At 45.0% G+C, this 23,206-nt stretch overlaps 1 protein-coding gene across 2 annotated transcripts in view; it reads left to right on the top strand.

Annotated features, from left to right (window-relative positions):
* LOC108928257 (unconventional myosin-X-like) overlaps nt 1–23,206 on the top strand; it is a 40,282-nt gene that overhangs the window by 14,400 nt on the left and 2,676 nt on the right. Inside the window, exons 3-11 of one of the 2 annotated variants that reach the window (XM_029249354.1) lie at nt 4,039–4,148; nt 10,085–10,267; nt 11,306–11,463; nt 15,456–15,579; nt 16,207–16,504; nt 18,404–18,611; nt 21,440–21,576; nt 21,841–21,961; nt 22,577–23,065. In XM_029249354.1, the coding sequence (XP_029105187.1) occupies nt 4,039–4,148; nt 10,085–10,267; nt 11,306–11,463; nt 15,456–15,579; nt 16,207–16,504; nt 18,404–18,611; nt 21,440–21,576; nt 21,841–21,961; nt 22,577–23,065 (1,828 nt within the window). The remainder of the gene's footprint in view (nt 1–4,038; nt 4,149–10,084; nt 10,268–11,305; nt 11,464–15,455; nt 15,580–16,206; nt 16,505–18,403; nt 18,612–21,439; nt 21,577–21,840; nt 21,962–22,576; nt 23,066–23,206) is intronic. The other variant, XM_029249355.1, reaches the window with a different exon arrangement.

Consider the following 23,206-nt stretch of genomic DNA (forward strand, 5'->3'; position numbering starts at 1 on the left):
TTCGTACTAGTAATAAATGTCGCTGTTGATATTTATAGGGAATGCAATTCAAGGGTTATGAATAGATCTTTACTGGCGTTGCGAGGGGTGACCTATGTAACCATTTTAAGTTATTTTTTTTTCCCCCACAAAATCTAATTTTTTGAAAGTTTCACTTAGATGCTGCGTCTAAAAATCTCTGAGATGTACGTCACTTTGGATAAAAGCATGTGCTAAATGAATAATGCAAATGTAAAATTCATAAAAGTTTGGTACAGTACAGAATGAGACTGGATGAACGTGTCTTCGGGCAAAAAATTGATAGATTCGTGATTACCTGGAATATTGATGAAAAGGTGGTACATGGTATATAGCGTACTTAACCTTGCATCACTGAACATGTTCAGCATGAATGGGAAGGATAGCGATTCTACCAGGCAACTTAAAGCGTATAAATGAATTCATTTCAATTTATTTTTGTGTCTATTTTTATACGCAGAGCACCAAACAAAGGATCTGAGACATAAATACAAGAGGTTGACTATACATGAAATTACTGCTGTAACTATATTAGTTATTAAAGGTATATTGTAAGTAAGTCAAATGGCCAAAGAGGAATAGAACAAAAAAAACTCCCAACCGAAAGGCAAGGGAGGGGAAAAAATAACTTCTCAGGGTTCAAGGGCCAGGGGTTGTGCATCCCTCCTGGGAATTCTAGACTTAAACAACAATTTATTTACTTATTTGTTATATCTTAAACAATTACCATAGTTGCGAGACACTAATAAGTTGATCAGTTGATGTCCGAGTTCACACATACAAGTCTCATCCACCAAGGCGTTCGGCCATCGGCTTCCATCAGCATGGAGCGCTGGTATCGCAACCGGTCTCCTCGGGTCTCGTGGGGAAACGACACTCAACAAGCAAGAAATGGTTCCTAAATTAAATAGTGTGTGTGTATACAGCATCGGAGTCTTGGCATATTGAAGCTTTTGGAAGTGCCACTGGTGTCACAAATGCTATGATGGTAAACGCCAACTAAAAATGAATCATTTCCGTTTAAAGACCCAACTCTCTTATTTCTTTATTTTTTCGAACCAAACCCATCTGATTGTCATTTGCTATTATTCTGCAGATCATTTTTTAACATGGTACGGTGTGTGAAAATGGATCAAATGGCTTAACGCAGGCTCCCGTCGATACGCGTCCGCGTTACCATTTCCTCGTTTCCTTCTACGGATCTGAGTGGCAACGCTGTCGTTTCCGGAGTCTGGTGGGGAGCTCGGCAAGCCCTCGTCTGTCTGGACCGGCGTCCCGACCTTTCCCGCTGTCGCGGCTTGCGGTTTTCTCTGGACGGGGAAAGACAAACAAGCTACGGGAGCCGTGACGCAGGCCGCAACCCAACGGGGAGACACGGTTCTTAGCTGAACGCATCCCAGAGGTTCACGTCTCCAAAGGCTCCTGCCGTCACCATTCGCACGATACACGCTGTACTTGCAACGTTTGCTTTTTTTTTTCCCCCAGCGATTACACTCGAATTTCACTCCCACAGAATGTCTAAAACCAGAATGTGAAAACGGTCACCAAAACAGATTCTTACGTACACTGGGTGCTTCCAGGAGGCTCTACCGTGGCAATTAATGCGAGAGGATTCGTATTGTGGGGTTATTATTGGGGAAGAAAAGTTCATTCAGTGTTTAATCACTAGAAGAGGATTGTAGATATTTAGCTGAAGCCTAGTGGCGGTAATACAGTAGGCCTCATCTTGAGCTGTGGTGTGTGTGTGTGTGTCGTAACTGGACCTAACTTGAGTGTGCGTTTCCAGATTATGCGTCAATTTTGCTCATGTGGAAATGATTGTGTACAGCTGTGCTTTAGCTCTTTTCTCACTACACTAACCGTCCCGCATTCGGAGGGGAAACTTGCACTTTGAGTCTTCGTCAGGCTCCTCTCCGGTTAGAAAGCGTCTGCCTGTAATAGCGTTTCGATTGCTTTCTCACTCCCTTGATTTCTGCAACATTGTAAATCACATCCAAAATAATGGGTAAAACTGTGGTTTTTATCCAACTTGACGTATTTATGTAGCTCGGTAGAGACTGCAACAGCGGCCCCAGATCTTTGCTCAGCAACAAAGTGCCAAATGCTGGTTCCTTATGCACATGTGTATCGAAGGTGTTGATTCGCACAGAGTGGTTTAATGTACAGTGTGGTTAGTGTCCTGGCATGTGTGATGTGTGTGTGTTTTGGTATCAGAGTGTTGTTGGCGCTGGTTCTGACTTTTACCGTTTCTCTGTCGTGATTTCCGGAAGAATGTCAGTCCCTCTGTCTGGGCTGCTGCCTTAATGACGGACCGAGGCACAGACGCTAGACACACACACACACGTCTAGTGTGCCTTTCAGTCTACGTGTGTGACACATCCTCAGTATGAACCTGTCGCTTCGTGGAATGATTCACTCGCCTGGGTGTCTTGGATTTAGCAGTAGTGTAATCGCCTGCGTTACTGAAGAGCATCACGTTTGAGCAGGAGCAGATGCTCATTGTAAATAGTTTGGGAATTGTGGGAAAAATGTGAAATGGTTGTTCAACCACCATGGGGACTGACAGGGATTGTAAGGCGGCGAGTATCTGTTGGGGAGTGCGGAAAGGCAGAGAAGGCTGGCTTGAGGTGCAGGTCCTTCAGGAAAAGGGGTCCTCTGACCCAGAACATAATTTCCATTGATACTTGCCAATACCTTTCATTATGTGCTCCAATAAGTGTTCATAACGAAAGGTGTCCGTGCGTCCCTCTCTGTCCCGTCTGAATCCGGAGCTCCGCACACCACTATAGTTCACAGCTGTCTGCCAGCGAAAACAGTTAGGAACTCGGCTGTACCCTGTGTTCTGCTGGGAAACCTCGGGTCCTGGCATTCATATGGACGCTACTTTGACACGTACCACCTACCTAAAGGTTGTTGCAGACCACGTACACCCCTTCACGGCAGCGGTATTCCGTGATGGTAGGGCCCTGTCAAAGTGCAGAAATTGTTCAGGAAGGGTTTGAGGAACGTGACAAAGAGTTCAAGGTGTTTACTTGGCCTCCAAATTCCCCAGATCTCAATCCGATCGAGCATCTGTTGGATGTGCTGTGGGGGAAAAAAAAAGTCAGATCCATGGAGGCTCCACCTCAGCTTACAGGGTTTAAAGCATCTGCTGCTAATGTCTTGGTGTCAGACACCACAGGACACCTTCAGAGGTCTCGTGGAGTCCATGCCTCAACAGGTCAGAGCTGTTTTGGCAACACAAAGGGGACCTGCACAATATTAGGCAGGTGGTTTTGATGTTGTGGCTGACTGGTATATACCAAGTTGACTCAAGTTGAGTTTGGGCTGCTTTAACTGGAAAACGAACAAAACGGGATATTGCAGAGCAGCAAGGATGTTATAAGAAATGACTGCATTTCTTGAAAACTTTACAAAGGAAGAAATGCTGTGTTCATCTATTCATCCGACACTTCATTTAGATGAGGAAGAAAGCGTTCAAAAAATAGAGCAGTGATTAATTCAACAAAGAGAGCACTTCATCAGTGTCCAAATGAGAACCGAATGGAGGTTGACAATGGAGGTTCTTTAGTTATTTATTTAATGCTGTATAGTATCATGAGCTGGGAGTTAATACTATGAGTGTTTGACCACTGGTGTTAGGAGGCCACAAGATGCTGTTTACGTAGCACTGTGTGTGTTCTTTAATCGTCAGATTAACCGCGCTGTGCATCATCGCTCCTTCTTCCCTTACCAGCTGTGTCCCATGAGTGTAAAACTTAGTGGGAGGCTAAATCTTGGTTCTAGAGTTTTTTTTTTTTTTTTTTTTCCTTTCTTTCTAACCAGAACATCCCCAAAACATTTCAACACATTTCCTTGAGATGAGCTCAGCCCAGCATCTTCTGTATCGTATTTAATATATATCCAGGTCCATGCTTTGGTTGCGTAACTTGCTAAGCGCCAAGCAGAAATTTTCAGAATGGCACCAAGGAGGCAAATGAGAGGTGGGAGCTGGGTCTGAACTGGTGTGTCTCTCCGCAGCCAGCCAGATCTGCCAGAGGAGATGAGGGGCCTCAACAGTTTGACGAAATCTGACAAGTCAGAGAAGAGTCAGGCTGGCCTGGAATGGGATTCAGACTTTGGGGTCAAAGGTAAGGCCGTCAAGTCACCGTACTGAAGGCGTTTGTTGTAGCAGGTGTGGTCTTGTAGCACTAAGAAGTTCCCGAAGTGTGACCAGATATTTCACAATTCATTGGAATTATCATGCAGTACAAATATTAACTTTTCTTGGGGAAGGTAGACATTTGTAGGGAGCTTCTGGTGTGGGGCTAGAGGAGTAAGACTAAAATTAATTTTCTTGCCAAATGTGTAAGCATATTCCACCTACGTTCCATATCGTCATCAAAAACGCAATGCAGATCATGCTTTACTAGCGATATTGATGGTGATAAATCAAACTTTTTGCTCAATATCTTTTGGACAGTCCTTCGATGGACTAGTTCCATTCAGGGTGTACAGTGCATTACAGGCTATTTTCCCAGAATAGGCTCTGGACCCCCTTGACCCTGCACAGAAGTAGTTAGTGAAAATGGAAGGGAGAAAAATGCAAAAATCAGTTTAGTGAACAATTGGTTGAACCTGGTTTCAGTAAGATTGTGTTCTGTCACCTTCCAAAAATAAATGGGGAGCAGCCTTACATTTGAAGCATAGCTGAGATATCGACAAAAACATCCTATGAAGATGTACTGGAGGAAGGTGCACACTGTGAATGAACTCGAGGTTCAGTTCTTGAATGCTGAAGCAGGTGTAGACAGGGAAGACCTGAGCACGTATAGAAGACATTCATCGTCGTTACCAGACAAGTCTAGGTGATGTTCCCATGCACCCTCAAGGCATCATAGAACAGGCAAGATGAACCGTTTTCCGACTTTAGTTACCTCTCACTGTAGACTGTTAGTCGTTTCCTTGGGCTACAGTAAAGTTTTGCAGCTGTGAATATTTATAGAAATCAGTATTAGAGAGAGCAAAGTTATTTCTTAAGTGAGTTGAAGTCTCCACCATAAAATATGATGTCCAGCATAAATATGATAGCCACTGCCACTTTTGTTTGTTTGTTTTAGTTTGTAATGTTTGGGTTTGGGTTCTTCGTACATTTCTTGCCTTCTCGCATGCCTTTATGAAATTCATCCAAACCTAAAACGCTTTGTGCGTTTCCATTGTTGCAAGGTCACATTTTTGTTGATGTCTTTGGAAATTTTAAAAGCACATTTTCTTTCCTGAGCCTCTTGGAAAAGTAATAGGCATTCAGAAGTCATCTGTAGGTCGTAAACCTAATGGTGTTTATTGAGCTTTTATAGGCTGTTGGGCTGTGTTTCTCCCCGCCCCCCCCCCCGTTTTATACCTCAGCATAATAAGTTTATTTTAGGGAGACATTCCTGCATCTTTAATAAAAAAAAAAAAAAAGTCATTGCATAGCTCACCATTCTGATTGACGGGCTTGACTGTTTCAAGGAGACATAGCGGAGGCAGAAATCGCCATGTCTCTGCCGTGCCCATGCTCCATCATGTAAGGAGCTAGTCAGGACATGAGGTACCCAACAAGAGCGTGAGCACACACACATAGTGTGCATGATCTAGTAAGGTTTATTACTTGACCTACACATGTATTCGTGCTATAATTAACCTTTAATGTAGAAAAATGGGTTTTAAGTACCCCAAATTTCACCTACTTAGATTTATATACATTAAATGTCTCTAAAAATTATATGAAACATTTGCCTATTATATCCAAAAGAACAGCTGCATATCCAGTGGTCAGTATTTAAGTTTTATTACAAAAAGTAACTGTGTCTTCTTACATGAACTATTTTGTAATTGGTCACTATGAACTGAGCACATTTACCTTTATGTTGGAGAGCAGCATCTTGTGGGTGATGCCATATATCCATTAATCTTTCAAGGAAGTAAACTTCTAAGTCATAAATGCATAAGAGAAGTCTTCTGTGGGTCTTCTGTATACTTTTTTTACTCAGAATTTTGGAAACTGCAGTAGCCTAAGGATCAAGGAGCTTTTATGAAGTTAGAAATATTCCTTACATATACAGCGTATAAGCATTTATATAATGTACTTAAATGAATGCACCATACATGTATGTAGATGTATATGACTTTATTATACATCTGTTTCCAAAAACAGAAAATTAAACCATTGGCTTTCTTTTCTCTGAGGGTGAATAGACTTTACGGTGTCCTATCAACCCGAGCCACAAATCCCCTGCCGTACGTACTTATTCTTCATCAACACTCTGTTCGCGATCACCTTCTTTCTGTTCATTTCTGGTTCAGTTGCAAAGCATGTGGGAGTCATTATTCTTGCATTAAGGACTATTGCAATCAGAAGTACAAGAGAAACTCTTCCCCCCCCGTTGAAGCTGGACTTTAGACCAACTCATTTGTTTAATTTGTCTTCATAACCGTGCCATGCTGTCACTAATGAGCACACCCACGTAAAGGCACATTTAGTTTTGCATTCTGAATGGCATGGTAATCCCTTCATGTTTATCAACCCTGGGGGATTTAATCTATTTGACTTCACTGAGGCTAAATCAACAGAGAGTCCCTTCCAAAATCCAGATGTCAAAGCATGGCAAGTAGCCCACTCTCTCTCTTCCATAGGGTCAGGGATGGGGGTTCCTGTATATGACTCAAAACAAAAGCGGGGTGATATGAAAGTCTTTGATCTCGGAGTTCCTTTTTGGGGCGGGGGGTTGTGGATATTTCAGGGTCAAAAATAAATTGTCTAGCCCCCATAACAGACTAGCAGGGGAATCCATATACAGCAATAGATGGGGTTTAGGGGTCCTTGTTGCAGCCAGCTGCGCTCTGTCCAACGCGCTGAAACTCATCCAACAAAAATCTGCTTTATGAAATTTCTGAACATTTTAAATTTATTCAAATATATGAAATTTATGAAATCTTGATTTTTTTTTTTTTTTTTTTTTTTTTTTTTTAAATTTAGATCTGGATTTCAGAGTACTCAACAGCTATGCGTTGAGGCCAATGTGAATGTGGAAAATTCAAGAGCAGGTGTGCATTACAAAACCATGTGACAGTTTGCACACACACAGTGCTCCCTGAGGACATGCATACAGCAATGTGTTTACAGCATTGTCATTCTTAGTTGCAACAAAGACTCGTCTGTTAGATTTTCCCGGCCTGCTGATGCTGAGCTGAACTAAGTTTAGTGTGCAACTACACAGGCTCCACGGTGGGTTCACCCTTCCTTTGACCCTTCCTTGCCACGTAGTACTGTGTAAGCCAGCCAGTTTTCAATCTGAGAAAGTCATTCCATCTTCCCATGGTATTTGGGGCAAGAAATAAACAGGAGGCGGCATATAGGACAATTCCTAGGCACACCCAACTCTTTCTCATACTTTACAGTCCACCCAACAAATCCTCTTGTCTCAAGTCCCTTTGATTTGAACCCATATTCCACTCTTGAAATTTCAACGTCTTCTGCCTGTGTTGCATTGACCTGTATCAGGTTGATCTGACTTCAGTGTATTTAATTTGACGTCTTTTGGGTTATGTTCCTCAATGCTACCGCAGCAGTGCCCCTCCTGGGACTCGAAACAGCAATCGCGTATATTTAGCTACTCTCTGCCTGGTCCTTATTTATTGTAGTTTCCGTGTGATGAGTAAGAAGCTGTGTTTTGCAGCAGTCCAAGGGTTTATTCTGCGTTTTGAGATCGGAACAGTAGTGGTCCGTTTATCAGTGGCGACCGGTTCAAGAAACTGTCCAGACCTTTTCATTGTTTCAGTACCATTTCCCATCCATCCCGTAACTGCTCGTCCTGAACAGGGTTGTGGTGAACCGGAGCCTGTTGCGGAAGGATTGGTTGCAAGGTTCAGAGGGGGTACACCCTGAATGGGATGCCAGTCCATCACAGGGTAGACGCCCATGCGCACAATCGCTCACCCCTTTACACACTATGGGTTTAGTGTCGCCAGTCCACCTGATCTATATGTGTTTGGACTGCGCGAGGAAACCAGAGTAAACCACGCAGACGTGGAGAGAACATGCAAACACCGCACAGACTGAGCATGGATCGAACCCACATCCTCCCACAAAATCCAGGTGATGTGAGGTGGCAACGCTTCTCATTGCATCGCCACGCTGCCCTCCCTTTCACATTCATTCACAACAAAAATAATACCCAAAAATATACCCAGGACCGAGTCTTTGAAGGTGGCAGGAGGGAGCAGGAAAGAAGGCGGCATCGGAACTGAATGGAAATGAGGGAGGCGTCTTTTGACTTGGACGTGCCAGTTGGGAATACAACCGTCACTCCTGGGCATGGGCTGCTGGCACCTGTTTGAGGGGGGCGAGGACACAGCCAATGGATATAGCGCTGCTGGCTCTTCGCGGGCAATAAATAAAGGTGTACGCAGGCTGGAAAGAGGTGGCAGGGGACCTGGGCCCTGAGCTCCAAGGCAGGCCAGCTGTACTTGCACAAGGGTGCAGGCCTGAGGCGGATGGCCTCCCCGGACTAGGAATTAATCTTTCTATTTCTCGAAACAGCTGAGAAAATACCACCAGGCCTCTGGAATCAATTTTTCCCCTCCTCAAACTGGCAATCCCTGCAATATATCAGTTTCATTTGCGACAACGCTGGTCAATAAAGAAGAGGAATTTAGGATAATTTGTGGCTTTTCATTGTACCCTTTTTAGTGGAACCATATGCAGCTGGCTGATTCACAGTTTCCTTTTTCACCTTCCCGAAACAACCTATGCTTTTCGGTTTCTGCTGTCTTTACACAACCAAAACACTTTTTTGGCCTCGGTAGCATTTTTGACCTTAGCTTTTGTGATTTGTGTTTGTTTCTAATTTCCACAAAAAAAAAAAAAAAAGAGAGGATCGTGAGTATTTTCATACTCTGTGTACAACATGCAAATCCATCTCATTTCCTTGGAATCAAAATTTCAGTTATACTGGATTTCTAGATTTATAGTTACCTACAGTAAGAATACATTCACCGCAGGACTGCCAATAAATTATAAAAGGAAACAAAGTTGAGTCTAAAATGTGTGCGTTAGTCTTTGTAGAATTTCCAAGTATCAAATTACATTAATAACGTTTGCTTTTCCGTTAAACACGTAGGAAACCAACGCAAGAATGCGAAAACGCGAATGAATGCGAAGGAAGAAAAAATGACAAAGGTCAGCTAATTTACAAGCATAGTGTCCAAAGATTCCTTTTTATTCAACAGTCGGAAAATAGCGTGTTTGGGTTTTGCTCGATAGAAACGGGATTATTATGGAGCCTGGATTACGAACACGGCCGTAACGAAGGTGTCCACAGACCGCTTCCGTCTCATTCCAGAGCTCCCTGTTTAACTTTAGTGCTCTGACTGGTTCCCCAGCTGCTCTTTTCCAATGATCTGAAACTGTCTTTTGCCTGCAAAGTCTAAATATTTCATTAGAATGATCTCATTATGGTTTCTAACTATTTGATTTAGTAGATCTGTGAGTCTGAGGTCAACAAAATCGAATGAAAATTATTAGATTCGGGTGGTTTGTTCTCTTAAAGCCCTCATATTGTACGTTGTAGTACTTCTTGTGATCTTTTTCTGCTTTCCATCCCATGTTATTCTTATAGATAGTTTAATCCCAGTGAATCCTAAATGAAAAGGGCAACGAATTGTTCCTTGAGAAAATGTATCGTTTTCTTTTTTTAATAAACTCCGAGCGGTGTGTACAGTGGCTCTACATGTGACGGCTCTGTGGCTCATTCTGTCTGGGTTTTGGAGTTTATCTGTGCTGCAAAATCATCTTATTTTTGTGATTTGGTTTTGTTTTTGGTTTTTTAGTCTGTTGGTTTGGATCTAGGAGTTCTCTGTGTGCGGAGGGACAACACCGCAGTACACACAATTGCACAAGGGTTTTTCTAGATCCTGAGTTTCGCAACTAGTCAACATGCCCCGTAGTTTCTTTTTTGGGCAGGGGGGATAGTGGTATCTGTGTCCTTTTTCGAGGGATGGGTACCGGTTCCGGGAGGCTCAGCATCTGCGGTTCTTGCGTTGGCAGGCTGGCTGTACCGGGAGGTGCGGGGGAGCTGGATTCGGCAGCGTCGGCACTGGTTCGTCCTCACCGAGGACTCGCTGGACCACTACAGCGGTCACGAAAAGGGTTCGCGGCAGCTGGGCAGCCTGGTCCTCACCAGCCTCTGCTCCGTCATCTGGCCGGACAAGCAAACTTACAAGGAAACCGGTGAGGCCCTCCTCCTCCTGGCATCGCAAGACTGAAGGGGGCAGTTGATGTGTCTGTGGAAACCAGGGTTTTCAACAGCCATCAAGCAGTAGTAGTAGTAGGAATAGTCTTCCAGGAAATCCGTTGTCAAAGGTTGCTGGAAATCCCAGACTTGAGCTCAGAAAGACTTGACTGGGAAACCCTCACTGACTCTTCTTTAGAAGAATGCGATAAATACCAAAATATGTACCACAGAGTTCCAGAAAGTTAAACTAACAAAAGAGAAAAGGAGGGTTATTAAGAAGGGCTTGTCCATCCGGTTCGTTTTGTACGCCATTGACTGTAGTTCACCAGTTAAAATGAATTTTGCCTTTAAAAAATGAAAATACCTTGTTTTTTTTTTTTTTTTTAAAAAGTACCCTTCTGTAAGACACTGTTTTAAAAAAAATTGCTTTCAGTCAAAAACAACTGTGTTCCATACTGGTTTTAACCAAGTACTGTCTAGTGACCTTGTACGCATCTTCTCGTATCCACGAACTACTTTACCACTTCAAATCTTTCAAAATACGGTAGAAAAAGACTGAAGCTTCATTTAAATTGAAGGGTTAACAGACCATCTTGTAAATGTAGTTATACTCCTTTGTTTATACATCAATATACTTCCTGTTTTCACATGCTTCCTATTTTAACCAATAGCAAAGGAAAACGGGATTGCCGCGATGCTTAATAAGGTTACATAAAGTGAACAAAGCCTTTTTTGGGGGGGGGGGGGGGGATTTTTTATTTATTTTTTTTTTTTTAAATTTCGGTTCTGTGGGTGACTCTTGAATCTACTTTGGGGAAGCTGAGGGAGACCGGAGTCATGTTGAGAGCCTTAGGCTGCGTACGGTCTGCAAAACGGAAACTCCCGTCCACGTCCACGAGTCGAGGTTCCCCTTTAAACCCGAGTCACGGGAATGTGCCCCGCATTCGTTTCTCTTTAACCCCCGTGACTGTAGTCGTCTCGGTGCTTCTTTCCAAAGCCTCATGATCTCGTCCCTTTCCTTCTGCCCCGTACAGGCTACTGGAGCATCACGATATACGGCCGCAAACACTGCTATCGGCTCTACACCAAACACTTCAATGAGGCCACGCACTGGGCGTGCGCTATCCAGAAGGTCATTGACGGCAAGGCGCCGGTGGAAACGCCCACGCAGCTGCTGATTCGAGACATTGAGGTAAGTCCATCCGTTACTTCCCCCTTGTGCTGGAATATGCGCAGAGGACTACAGCACTGTTGTCAGAAACTCCCCGCTGAGCTCCAGGAATTCGGTGTAATTTTCAATACGAAGTTTATCACTAGGGAGCATTGTCTCGCTTTCGTTCTCCTTGAGGACAAGCTCCAAAGAAGCAGCCATTGTTTTGTTTTTATGGAGCTGTGAAAGGAATGAATAAAAACTGTGTGGGATGTGGTCTGAAAAGTGGCCTACTTTTTTAAGCGCGTTTTGAGCAAGGACTAAAGACCTCGATAAATAATAATTAAAAAAAAAAAAAAATCATAATAATGAAACCCACACAGGCCAAGAGTGTATGGAAGACATGTGAGCGAGAATTTGGGTTCAAACTGTGACCCAGAAACCACCCATAATGCAGCGTGACAAAGAAAAACTTAATAAATCTCACAGTCAATTGCACAAGGGATGTTAAGTAACATTTGGTTGAATATGATAAGTCAAATCACACCACCTGAGATTTTAAACTATATTTTTAGCACCATACCAAAAAAATTGCGCCACGTGATAAATCCTGCATACAGTATACTTAACCATTTTGAAATAGATTTGTCCCCTTTTATTTATTCTTCCGATAATCAGGTTTTTCACTCGTCCGGTTCTAAATCGTTGAGGGCTTATTGTTAATCAGTCGGGATTTTCACGTATCCAGTCTGCGACAGCTGGTCGAGGTCAACAACATTAGGTCTAGTGCAGTAAGCCTAGACTGCATTTCAAAATTGTGAGAGCATTTCAAAATCTAAGGGAAACTGAGGTGCACTGCATTCTGGGGGCCGGTATCTGCGCTCTGGCTTGCGGTCTGGCACCCTACAGGTAGTCCCCGATTTACGACAGGGTTACGTTCCGCGAAACCCATCGTAAGTCGAAAATGCATTTAATACACCTAACCTACCGAACATCATAGCCTGGTATACGTGCGATGGCCATTAGGGGCTTGTCGACTTCATGCTGGGCAATTATCTTGAGTTTCTCCTCAACAGTAATTGCCCTCCTCTTCTTCTTCCCACCAGTAGCAGGAGAGAGAGATGGGCATTACTAGACATGATGAATGCACAAAACGCAACGTAGATACGGGGTGGTATCTGTATAGAGACCACGCGGAAGACTGGGAGATGCAGATCGGTGCCCCTGCCCAGCATCACGAGAGAATATCGTACCACATATCGCTTCTCGGTGAAGAAAACAAAACTAAATTCGAAGTAGGGTTTCTACTGTGTATTGCTATCGCACCATCGCAAGGTCGAAAAATCGTAAGTCGGGCTGCATCCGTGCAGGTTTTTCCATCATTGTGTGCTTTCATTTTCTAATCGTTAATTTATTTAAATGTGACTTAGAGCATTATTCTTCCTCAAGCCAGTTCACACACAGTATCTGTGGTAAGTTTACTTCGTAAAATTACTTTATTTTGTATATATTAGACCATTCATGGATTGCATTTCCAAATAGCTTGCTGTTACCCTGTAGACCCAGTAAACCTTGACAAATGCAGCTACGAAATATCAGATCTTTAATCTCTGTATTTATTTATAATTTAGAAGGAAAAAAGTTAAATATAATTAAATTTAAAAAAAAAAAAAAAAAAAAAAAAAAATCATAGTTCATGAATTTGCTCTGCAAGACGGATTTCGAAAAAGCTTTGCGGACATGTGTGCGATTCAGCTTTGCGGCTCTGCAGACGCAATCATGTAAAAAAAAGAAATTATTATTTTTTTATTAGTTCCCAGGAACAAACTGTTAAGTAAAAGTGCATTTAAAAATTTCATGTTACACCACTTTTGCCTTATGATTGCATCATTCTGGGTAGTTCCGAGGTGAACTTGAGATGGGGCTGGAACAGATCTGAATTTTTTCCTCACAGGAAATAATGCAATGGCCAATTTCATTATGTGGTGTTCTGATATTCAATTCATTTTCGGAAAGGAATTGGGACCGGAAAAATGGTAAAAATGGCCCCAGACGGTTGCACTTTCTTCACTTACGCTGCACGTCCGGACCGATATTTCGGCAGAGCAGCTCACGTGTATAGATAGGATGCACGTTGCTAACAGACTGGACTTCTTTGGGGAGGCTCTTTTGTATCGCTAGGAGAAAGCCAGCCTTCACCACATTACGCAGCAGGCTTCGGGACAGGCATGGAAAGCACTTCAGGACTTGGCCAAGAGGCCCACGTCCCAAGGTTCAACTCGTCTCAGACAGCCCCCTGATCATGGCAAGACAGACTTCCAGGATGTTTGGAGCCCAGTAGAGTAATCGTATTTCTTCCCAAGATCATTCGGATGGATGGATGGATGGATGGATGGACATGCCCACCCACCCCAGAGGGAAGTTCCATCTGGTTGCACCAGTGTCCAATATGTACACGCAAATGTACATATGGACGTACATCGTAGACACGGGGATAAATTCGGTAAATGAATATAGCGCTAGATAAATAAGCGAGTGTATTTACACGAGAGAGAGAGAGGAGTCGAGTGAGGTGGTGCAAGATGTAGTGAGGCAGCTCAGGGCAGCACAATTCACCCCGCTGCAGTGTATAGACTACCGTTATTTTGGGAGACATCCCATAATAACGTGCGACGGCCTTGTCCCAACCACAGGTTTATGCTACACGCTGTGATCGAAGCCCCAATTGAGAAGATGCAATTATTGCATTGCCATGGAAAGGAGAAATTTAGTCCTCTTATCATTCTTAATAAAAATCTTCCTATGGCTGAGGAGCAAACAGATTAGAGTTTTGCATCTCTTGATGTAAGAAAGACAACAGAATGTGTTCCAGGCTACTTACAGACAGGAAAACACTCTCCTCTGCAGAGATCAGATTGATTTGTTGTCAGGTGATGTGATTAATAATAAATGAACCCCACATTTTGCCAATGCATCACCCCCCCCCTCCCCCCGACGCAGCTCCTTATCTCCCCAACTCCAGTCTGCAGTTGCTATTCATCAAGGTCTTTAAGGACAGCATTTTGAGATAACCTTGGATAGCGAGCGCGCGCTTCGTGTGTGGATGCGGGAGACCCGGCCCGAGACCTCGAAGGCGCCAAAAAACTCCTCCTGCCCTATCGCTGCGTCTAATAAAACCGCGTGGGCCGTTCGGCTCTTCTTATTCGGCCCCGCTTCCCTAACGGACGAGGTTGTGCGAAACAAAGGGGTGGAAGCGCACGGGCCGTCTGAAACGACGCGCCACATCTCCAGTCGCGGTGTTATTAATGGACCGCAGGTGCTTGGACTTTGTCCCAGTATAGGTTTTTTTTGTAAATCGGAACGGCGTTTGTGTATATCTCGGTAAGACGGTCTTGGCTAGAGAGGGAGACGTGGCGCGCGGAAGAGCCGAGCTGTAGACGCAAGCTAGCGGTAGGTCTTTCTTCCAGCGATTACAGAGCGCCGGACCGCACGAGGCTCACAGCGGGTGGTTAAAGTGCTCCCATCCCAACTACAACCTCCTACCACGTAAATTACACGCGCGCTTTGGCTCTCGGTGCTTTCATAAAACCAGTTTGAACCTCATCATTCACCTCTCGAGCCAATTCTTGTGCGCGGAGACAGGTAAGGCATAGCGAGACAAACTAGGAAGCTATTTGCTCCCGGCCGTTGCCCCCTGAAGTTAGGTGTTCGTATTCCCGGGAGCGCGATAGTTTTGTTCAAGGCAGCTGTGATGTGATCCATATAAAACCCCAGACTGACTGTACCATTGATGCATGTAGCCGTTTGAACTCGTTTCATCCCCAGAACGAATAAATCAAGTACAGCGAGGTATTTAACCGAGCGCTTCCCGCAAAATTTATCTAAGCGTGTGGCTGACAAGTCCGTTCCGAGTGTAATGTTCGGTGCGACCCAAACCTGGTCTCTACAAGATCGTTCTCCGTAGAACCTCCGCAGACAACATGGAACGTAGTGTTCTTCTATGCCTTCAACACTTTGTTTCTTTCTACGTGTAGAAAAACAAGTCCGACCTCGAGGTGGTGGAGCAGATCTACCAGCAGAACCCCATCCTGAGGTACACCCAGAGCCCACTCTACGCCCCCCTGCTGCCTTTTCCTTACGGGGGTGTCGACCATACCTGTGAGTCATCTTTCCATGCATATAGCAGCACTGTCCGACGCATGTATTACAAGTCTTCACTCGTCGATTGATCACCTCCGCTGAGCATTAATGATCGCAATGTGGCGGAATGAGCCCCCTCTCTCACCCTGAACAGCTGTATCCCTCTCAACGTTCAGGAAGTCTCGAAACCCGTCTCTTTCCGATCCGCTTCTCTTCGGATCTCCTGTCTGCCCTGTGAACTGTTGCATTACCCGTCGTCAAAAAAAATGTACCCCCCATCAGTCGTGCGTATAGCTATTTAACTGAATGTGCATTATATGCTGGCAAAGATGGTGGTACTAGACTAAGTGACTCTCTACTTTGGGAATCGTGTCTTCGCCTTTGTCTCTTGCCGTCACGCAGCCTTGTTTACAGCAAGTTGTGTGTCGCTTTGGAGAAAAGCATCTGCTAAACGAATAAATGTAACTTCTGGCTGCGATACGCGTAGGGTGCCGTAAGAGTTTTACGTTAATCGGGTGACCCTTGTGATCATCGGTCGTTTGTTTGCGAGAAGGTTGTCCTTCTCGCAGCAGAGCATCGCTGTTGGTTTTAATGCAGCTGCTTCCATTGAGAACGCGTCATCCGCGGTATGGTGTCCCTCCTCAGATCACAACGGGAAGGGCTACAGCGCGCTGCGTGACGAGGCCGTGAAGCTGTTCCACTCGCTGCAGCAGCTGGAGGTGCTGCAGGACCCGGTGGCCCTGATCCAGGGAATGCTCCAGACCTGCTTGGACCTGCACCCGCTGCGTGATGAGGTCTACTGCCAGCTCGTGAAGCAGACCACTGGGACAGACAACCCCAACACGGCTGTCCAACTGCGCTACTGGCAGCTGCTCACCTGCATGAGCTGCACCTTCTTGCCTGGGTTACCTGTGCTGAGTTACCTGCAATTCCATCTCAAAAGGTGAGCTGGTGGGAAGGGCAGCGGGCAACGCGGTGTTGAGGAGCTCAGTTCATCAGCTGTTGGGCGGGATGTTCGGGACCCTGCCGCCGTACCCTTAGCCTGCATTTCTTTAGTAAATTTACTGCTCCGTAGGCTTGCGAACCCGATCGATAGCGGTCGCCTTGTCGTCGCGGTCAGGCTTCTGCCCTGCCGTGACCCAAAGGGCTGTAGTGACTGGAGTAATACTCCTTCGGGTTCAACCTTGTCAGGAAGACCAATGGTCAGCAGTCAAAGAGCAGTGAACCTCATACTGGGCCGCAGAAGTATGGGTCGGTGTTGACAGCAGAGGATCACGTTTCGGTGACAATGGCGACAACACCAACATTAACTAACTGCGCGGAAGAAAGGCCTGGCAATCTGCTTCCGTACCCTGCTGCGAAAACTCTATGGATCGTAGCAGTCGTTTAGGACAGGCATCCATAGCTGCCGTGAGTCGACATCGACTCGGCGACACCTAACGGGCTTGTAAAACTTAGCGAGTTCATTCTTGTAGGACATGGTTAGGGAAATGGAATTCCATTTAAGTTTGTTCATTTATAACATGTTTTTCCTCCCAAGCGATATATAACCTAGAGAACAGCACAGAAACATTTTAAGAACAAATTGTTTTTAAAAATGACTAAACGTAAACACACGTTTATCACGCATTTATGAGATGGGGAGAGGTGTGTTCAAAAGAGGTGAGGTCTGAGACCCTTCTTAAAGATAGACATTCAGCAGTTTTGAGGGGGAGGGGGAGGTCATTCCACCACATCGGAGTCAGAACTAAAGACCTTTGTGCTTTTGATTTTGGACCTTATGTGTGGTGAGGCCACCAAGCAGGTAACTTCAGTGCCAGTTTAAGCTCCAGGAGAAGTTCCAGATATGTAACTGGTTAAATTCTGATCACTTTAAACAGGAATATGTTAAGCAACCAGATGCTTATGCTGCTGTTGATATCATTGTTGTTGTTGTTGTTAACATAGCCACAGTAGGCGATGAGAATCTGCCTGTGAATATGTGACTTGGGCAGTCAGGCGTATGCAGTGTCAGTGAAAAGTAGTTTAAGCCGTTTACGAATTCCCCTCTTTAAATGCTACCAGTAAGACTGTATGCGACTATTGTGACATTTTGACCTTTATGTCAAGTAAACAAAAAGAATCGACGTTTGCGTGACTCCCTCTCAATCGCCGATATTGTATAGCGTGTATTGTCTGTGAATGTGGCGGACTTTCCTCCTCTTCTACCTTCATCCAGATACAAGGCAAAGTGAGAAGTGAAACGCTGATCACGTTTTATTTACAGTTGTCTCGGTAACCAAGGAAACGAGTGTGGCGAATTCAATGCGAAGCGCACCTCTTTCCGTTTCGTAGTTTTCCATATTAACGCATGACCCTCATCTAGCATCTCCAAGTCCTTTGAGATGTTGCACCCGAAGGGGATCTACGAGTTACTGGCTCGCGACGCGCACAGACTTTCTCGCACGTGACTTCTATATGTCGACTTTGTTTTGGTTGATGAAATCTTTTGGATGCTCTCTGCCACGTTAGGACTTGGCGAGAACTAGATTAGGGTTACTCATGTCCAAATATGTAGAACCAGAGAAGTGAAAGAGGATGTACCTTCTTTCCAGATTAGCAGTCAGAATAACTAACAAACATATAAATTGGAAACAGCGCACGGAAATGTTCAAAATGCTTCGCATGCATTCGCAAATGATAATTGAACATTTCAGGCCTTGCGTGCATCGGTAGAGATTATAGTGTTGGATTTTTATGTTTGCATTCTCTATTTAACTATTTCTTGATCCAGATTTTTTTTATAGTTAGTTAAAGGTCAGTACAGTCCGGCAACATCCCCCTGCTATTTGGTCATCTTCAGGGTACAAAGGCGGTGGCCCGGAACCGAAGCGGACAGCTATGCATCCTTCATCCGGAAGGCTCTGGAGAAGACCCGGTGTCGGGAGCTCGTGCCGTCCTGGGAGGAAATCCGGGCGCTCGTGAGACGGCGGGAGATGTTGTGTACGGTGCACCACCCGGGGCCCGGTTCCTGCCAGCTCCCCATCAGCTCGCACACCACTGCCGATGAGGTGAGACTATCGTGAGATGCATGCTGCATAGGGTGGAGTTGGTGGTCGGTCTTAGCTGTACGTGAACCGGCCTAAGAATCGCACTCCGGTACCAGTCTCGTACATACGTGTATCCGTCTACGCAGCAGGGAAATCGGCCCGATTCTCAGTAGTCGGAGTCCTGCTGCTTTTAGAGAACAAGTGAATTAGTCTGCGTTGAAAATCGGAACTGCCTTTAGAGGTGAACCACTCTGGTTTCAAGAGAGAACTTGAGAGGCGAGCCCCACGTGTTGTGGACTGACTGTGCCAAGCTGTTACCAGAATAAATGCGTACCTGTTCTAAATTACATTTACAAAATGTTAAATTTAAACCCATTTTGTTTCGTCCTTCACATTATATTCATGTTTGTAAATTGTCAAAGGAGTGAAATTGTGAGATTTTACATTTTTAAGCGCACGCACCCAGGACGGGATGCTCGAACCCCAGACCCGTCAGAGAGCGGGACCTGACCAAACCCGCTGCGCCCCTATGCCCACCCCCATTTTTAAGCATTACATTTCCATATTTCTTCTAAAGCAGCAGCTGCAAATTTTGCAGAAATGAAGGCACTACGTGTAATGTTGCATAAGAATCATATGATCATATGAAAAGTGCTCACATGGAGGTGTAACAATCATTTAGTCCAGGGCCACAATAATTATTGTGAAAGGTTCTGCAGGCCATAAGTCATAATAAGTGACATACTGTCTCAGAGAGCTAAACTGCAAAATTATTTTATTGCAGTTTATTTAGCTGTGGCGTGTGTTCAACTAGGGGAGTGCGGCAGGGCTTGGCCAGATCCTGCTCTTTGGCGGGTCTGGGGTTCGAGTCATGCTTGGGGTGCATCCCCTCCCCCCTACACCCTTGCACCCTGTGCTGCTGGGTTTGGCTCCAGTTTACCGCAGCCCTGCTTGGGACAAGCGGTTTCAGACAGTGTGTGTTTGTTCAGCTGTGTCTATATCTGTATAAGTGGTTATGATAGGTGTGGTGTGTATATATAAATAATTTTACAAATGCTCTTGCTATCCACTTTATATGACATTCTAGGCCACAGGCTGCCCTCAGACCACACGTAGGAAGCCCTTGGTTTCATTAGTAGAAACGATTCAGAGATTTTGACTGAAGGGTGAAGGTGTTAGTGGGGCAAGTAGGGTCTTCAAGAGACATTACTGTGATTTATAACCCTTCGGAGGGACAAAACTGGCCCAAACAAACATCTAGATGGTGCATATGGTTTCTATAAAGTTCTCACCGGTGCTTCACTTGTTAGCCAGTAAAGGGAAACCAGAAGAAGTGAGAGGTGAGAATATTTCAGCAAGCTGTGCATCGCCACACCAGGTGATGTGGGGTCAGACCTTGGCTGGAGAGCTCCGACTTGTAGCACGGGCAACAGATTGTCCATTTTACTGCTGCTTTGGGGAACAGAGTGGTACGGTAGAGGCGGAGCTGTGGGTTGGGAGAAGCTGGTTCTTAGTTCACTTCCTACGGAGACGTACACTCGGGTTTTTAAACGTTCTCGCTATTTCGTCCAGTTTATGGTGATGCTGTCCCATCGCACATCTATTTATTCATTCATGTTCATTAACAACTTTTGCAATGCAGAGCCCATACTGAACAGGGTGTGAGGAAAGGTACACCCTGGATGGGAAACCTGTGCGTTGCAGGGCAATCACGCAGCCCTGGAGCTGTGAGGCACCAGCACTACCCCCTGTGCCACTATACTGCCATTGCAGTAGTGTTTTTTTTCCTAAAATACAGCATTAAAATTTTCTAAGATGCTAATTATTTTTTTTAAAGACCTATAATGTGATGGACTGGTGCTCCATCCAGGGTGTAACCCCCTTGCCTCGCACCCCGTGATTCTGGGATAGGCTCCGCACCTCTGCGGCCCTAATCAGGACAAGTGCTTAACGGCAGTGAGCGAGCATTTTAAAAACTCAGGGCTTAGTCACAATTTTACACTTGTTTTGAATACTGAGTAGATAGATGCACACATTTTTAAGCTTACTTTTAAAGAAAAAAAAAAACTTTTGAAAAATAACATTTCTGATGCAGGGAAACCTGATATTTTTTCATGCAACGTTTGGAACTAAAATGGAGTTAATATATTGTATACATTTTCATATGGCATTAAATTGGCTCAGTATGGGGGGGATCTTATCAGGAAGCAAAACATTTCCTCTCCTATATGTTACTTCTAAAAAGTGTTCCCAGTAGTAAGCCGTTACCTTATGTTTTGTAGCTTACTTGTGTTTATTCTATCTCAGATATTTTTTTTTCCATATTTCTCAAGTGTCCAAATGACTGTTTTTGTTTCATAAAACTACAGTGTCATATTACAGCAAAAACAACATTTAAAACCGTCTAAAAAGATTAATTCCGACACCGTTGCCTTGGATCTCATCCCTCCCGCACACTCGTAAATAGCGAGGACGGACTAAATGCGAAATACAAAAAAGAACGGTACTAATTCGATAACGAGCCGAAGGCTTTGAAGACATGTCCCCAAAGATCTGAGCTCGATGCACTTAATCCAGACAAACCCACCAAGCAGCTCCTAAAAATGCATTTCATATTGGCTGAGCCATGCCTGCTTTTGAAGTTTAACGTTACATGACAAGGCTGCATTAGTCCTGCTCTCCAGCACGAGGCGCGTCTCGTTCGAGAAGGTTATTCCAGTTCGCGATTCCATTTAATGGTGACCTGACAGGACTTGAGCGCCGAGGTCATCTCACCGCTTTTATCACGCTGCCTTTCTCGGTCCTCCTCCCAAGGCTGATGGCAACATTTTTTTCTTCGTTTCCCCCAGCTGGTGATGAAGATGCTGGAGCGCCTGGGCTTGCAAGAGAGCCGGAACACCTTTGCGCTTTTCGAGCGGAGCATCCACCGGGAGCAGGTCGTAGGGGGCAGCACCATCGTTGCTGACATTCTGACCAAGTTTCAGAAGTAAATATTGCACAGGGTTTCACGTATACCTGGGTCAAGTGAGGTCAGCTGGTTTTGGGTTTGCTCAACCACAAGCTACACAGCCGTACTGGTACTCGCATTGTTACGAGAAGAATTTTGGTTTGTCGTAGACTTAGAGTGGATGTTACGTGTTTCAGTATCCTTAATGATCGCACAGGACAGACCTCGTCAGGTTCTGCATCCTTGATGAGACAAGAATGTCTTGCGGATGTTCTGACCCAACTTGCACATCCTGCTTTTCAGTCTCTCCGCCAAGGAGCCAGAGTCAGATGCGCAAAGACGACTCTACTTCAAGTTGTACTGCTTCCTGGACATGGAGAGCATCTCCTCTGAGAGCGTTGAATACATTTTCCTTTTTGAGCAGGTAATGGACTTGAAAAGTGAAAAACATGCTTAACTGGCACAATAAATAATCAGTAAAAACGGTAAATGCGGATGGCTTTATTTTAAACTGCTTACAATTTTAATATATTATACAAACTATAGTGCATTTTCATATATATGTACTACACTTAAATGTATCATTTAATGGGATCTCTTCAATACTGTGGACAGTCCAAAAATCGGTTTAAATCTTGTTTTGGGGTCAGCTGATATGTAAGCTGAGTGTAGTGGTAAGAGCTGCTGCTTTTCAATCCCAGGACTGCTGCTTCAAATCTCATCTCCTGCCGTAGTACCCTTGAGCAAGGTACTAACCCTAAATTACTCCAGTAAAATTTTACCCTGCTGTACAAATGGGTAATTGTAGGTAGCCTAACTAAGTCGCTTTGGAGAAAAGTGTCAAACAAATGAGCAAATGTAAAGCTTGAATGTCAATAAAAACACGTTGAAATAGATCAACTGCCAGACAGAAAATATCGATACATAACAAACGTCCTTGGAACAACCTAGTGTTTCATTAACTGGACTGTTAAAGGTTTATTCCCGTGGTGAAGTGCATACCTCTGACTGACCGACTGACAGTCTGTCTCCGTTGCAGTGCCATGAGATGATGGTGCGAGGACATCTCCCCACCTCGGAGGAGGACCTTCAGGCCCTGGCCGCCCTCCGACTGCAGACGCTCATCGGAGACTTCACCACCCATTCACCTTGTCCACCCCTGGATGAGCTCTTCCCCCGCCACGTGGTGGAAGCTCGCATCCTGCTGACGCCGAAATCCATCCAGCCACCCGGTGACGCCCCAGCCGTCCCTCACGTCGTGGCCCCCGGCGGTCCGCAGTGTTTCTGCAGCGGTTTCAGGACGCTGTGGGGTCACGCAGCTGCTGCCGCCCACAAGCAGAAGGCAGAGCAGGACCTGCGACTGCGAAGCCGGTTGAAGGAGGAGGGGGTGCTGGTGATGGGAGCCATAATGGAGCGTTGGAAGGGTCTGGCTGGCTACAGCCAGCAGGAGAGCATGGCTACCTACCTCAGCATTGCCAAGCGCTGGCCTGGGTTTGGCTGCACGCTGTACGACGTCGACTTCTACATTGTGAGTGTCCCCATTCAAGTGATTAGATACCAGGGAACAGAGAGTACAGCTCTGGTAGCTTAACTGTTGCTCCTTCAGGTTTTTCCCGCAGCCCTCACCGCATAATAAATTGTACCTAATAAAGCAGATGATTGCGTTTTC

Source organism: Scleropages formosus, chromosome 25 (genome assembly GCF_900964775.1).
Source record: "Scleropages formosus chromosome 25, fSclFor1.1, whole genome shotgun sequence".
Lineage (NCBI taxonomy): Eukaryota > Metazoa > Chordata > Actinopteri > Osteoglossiformes > Osteoglossidae > Scleropages > Scleropages formosus.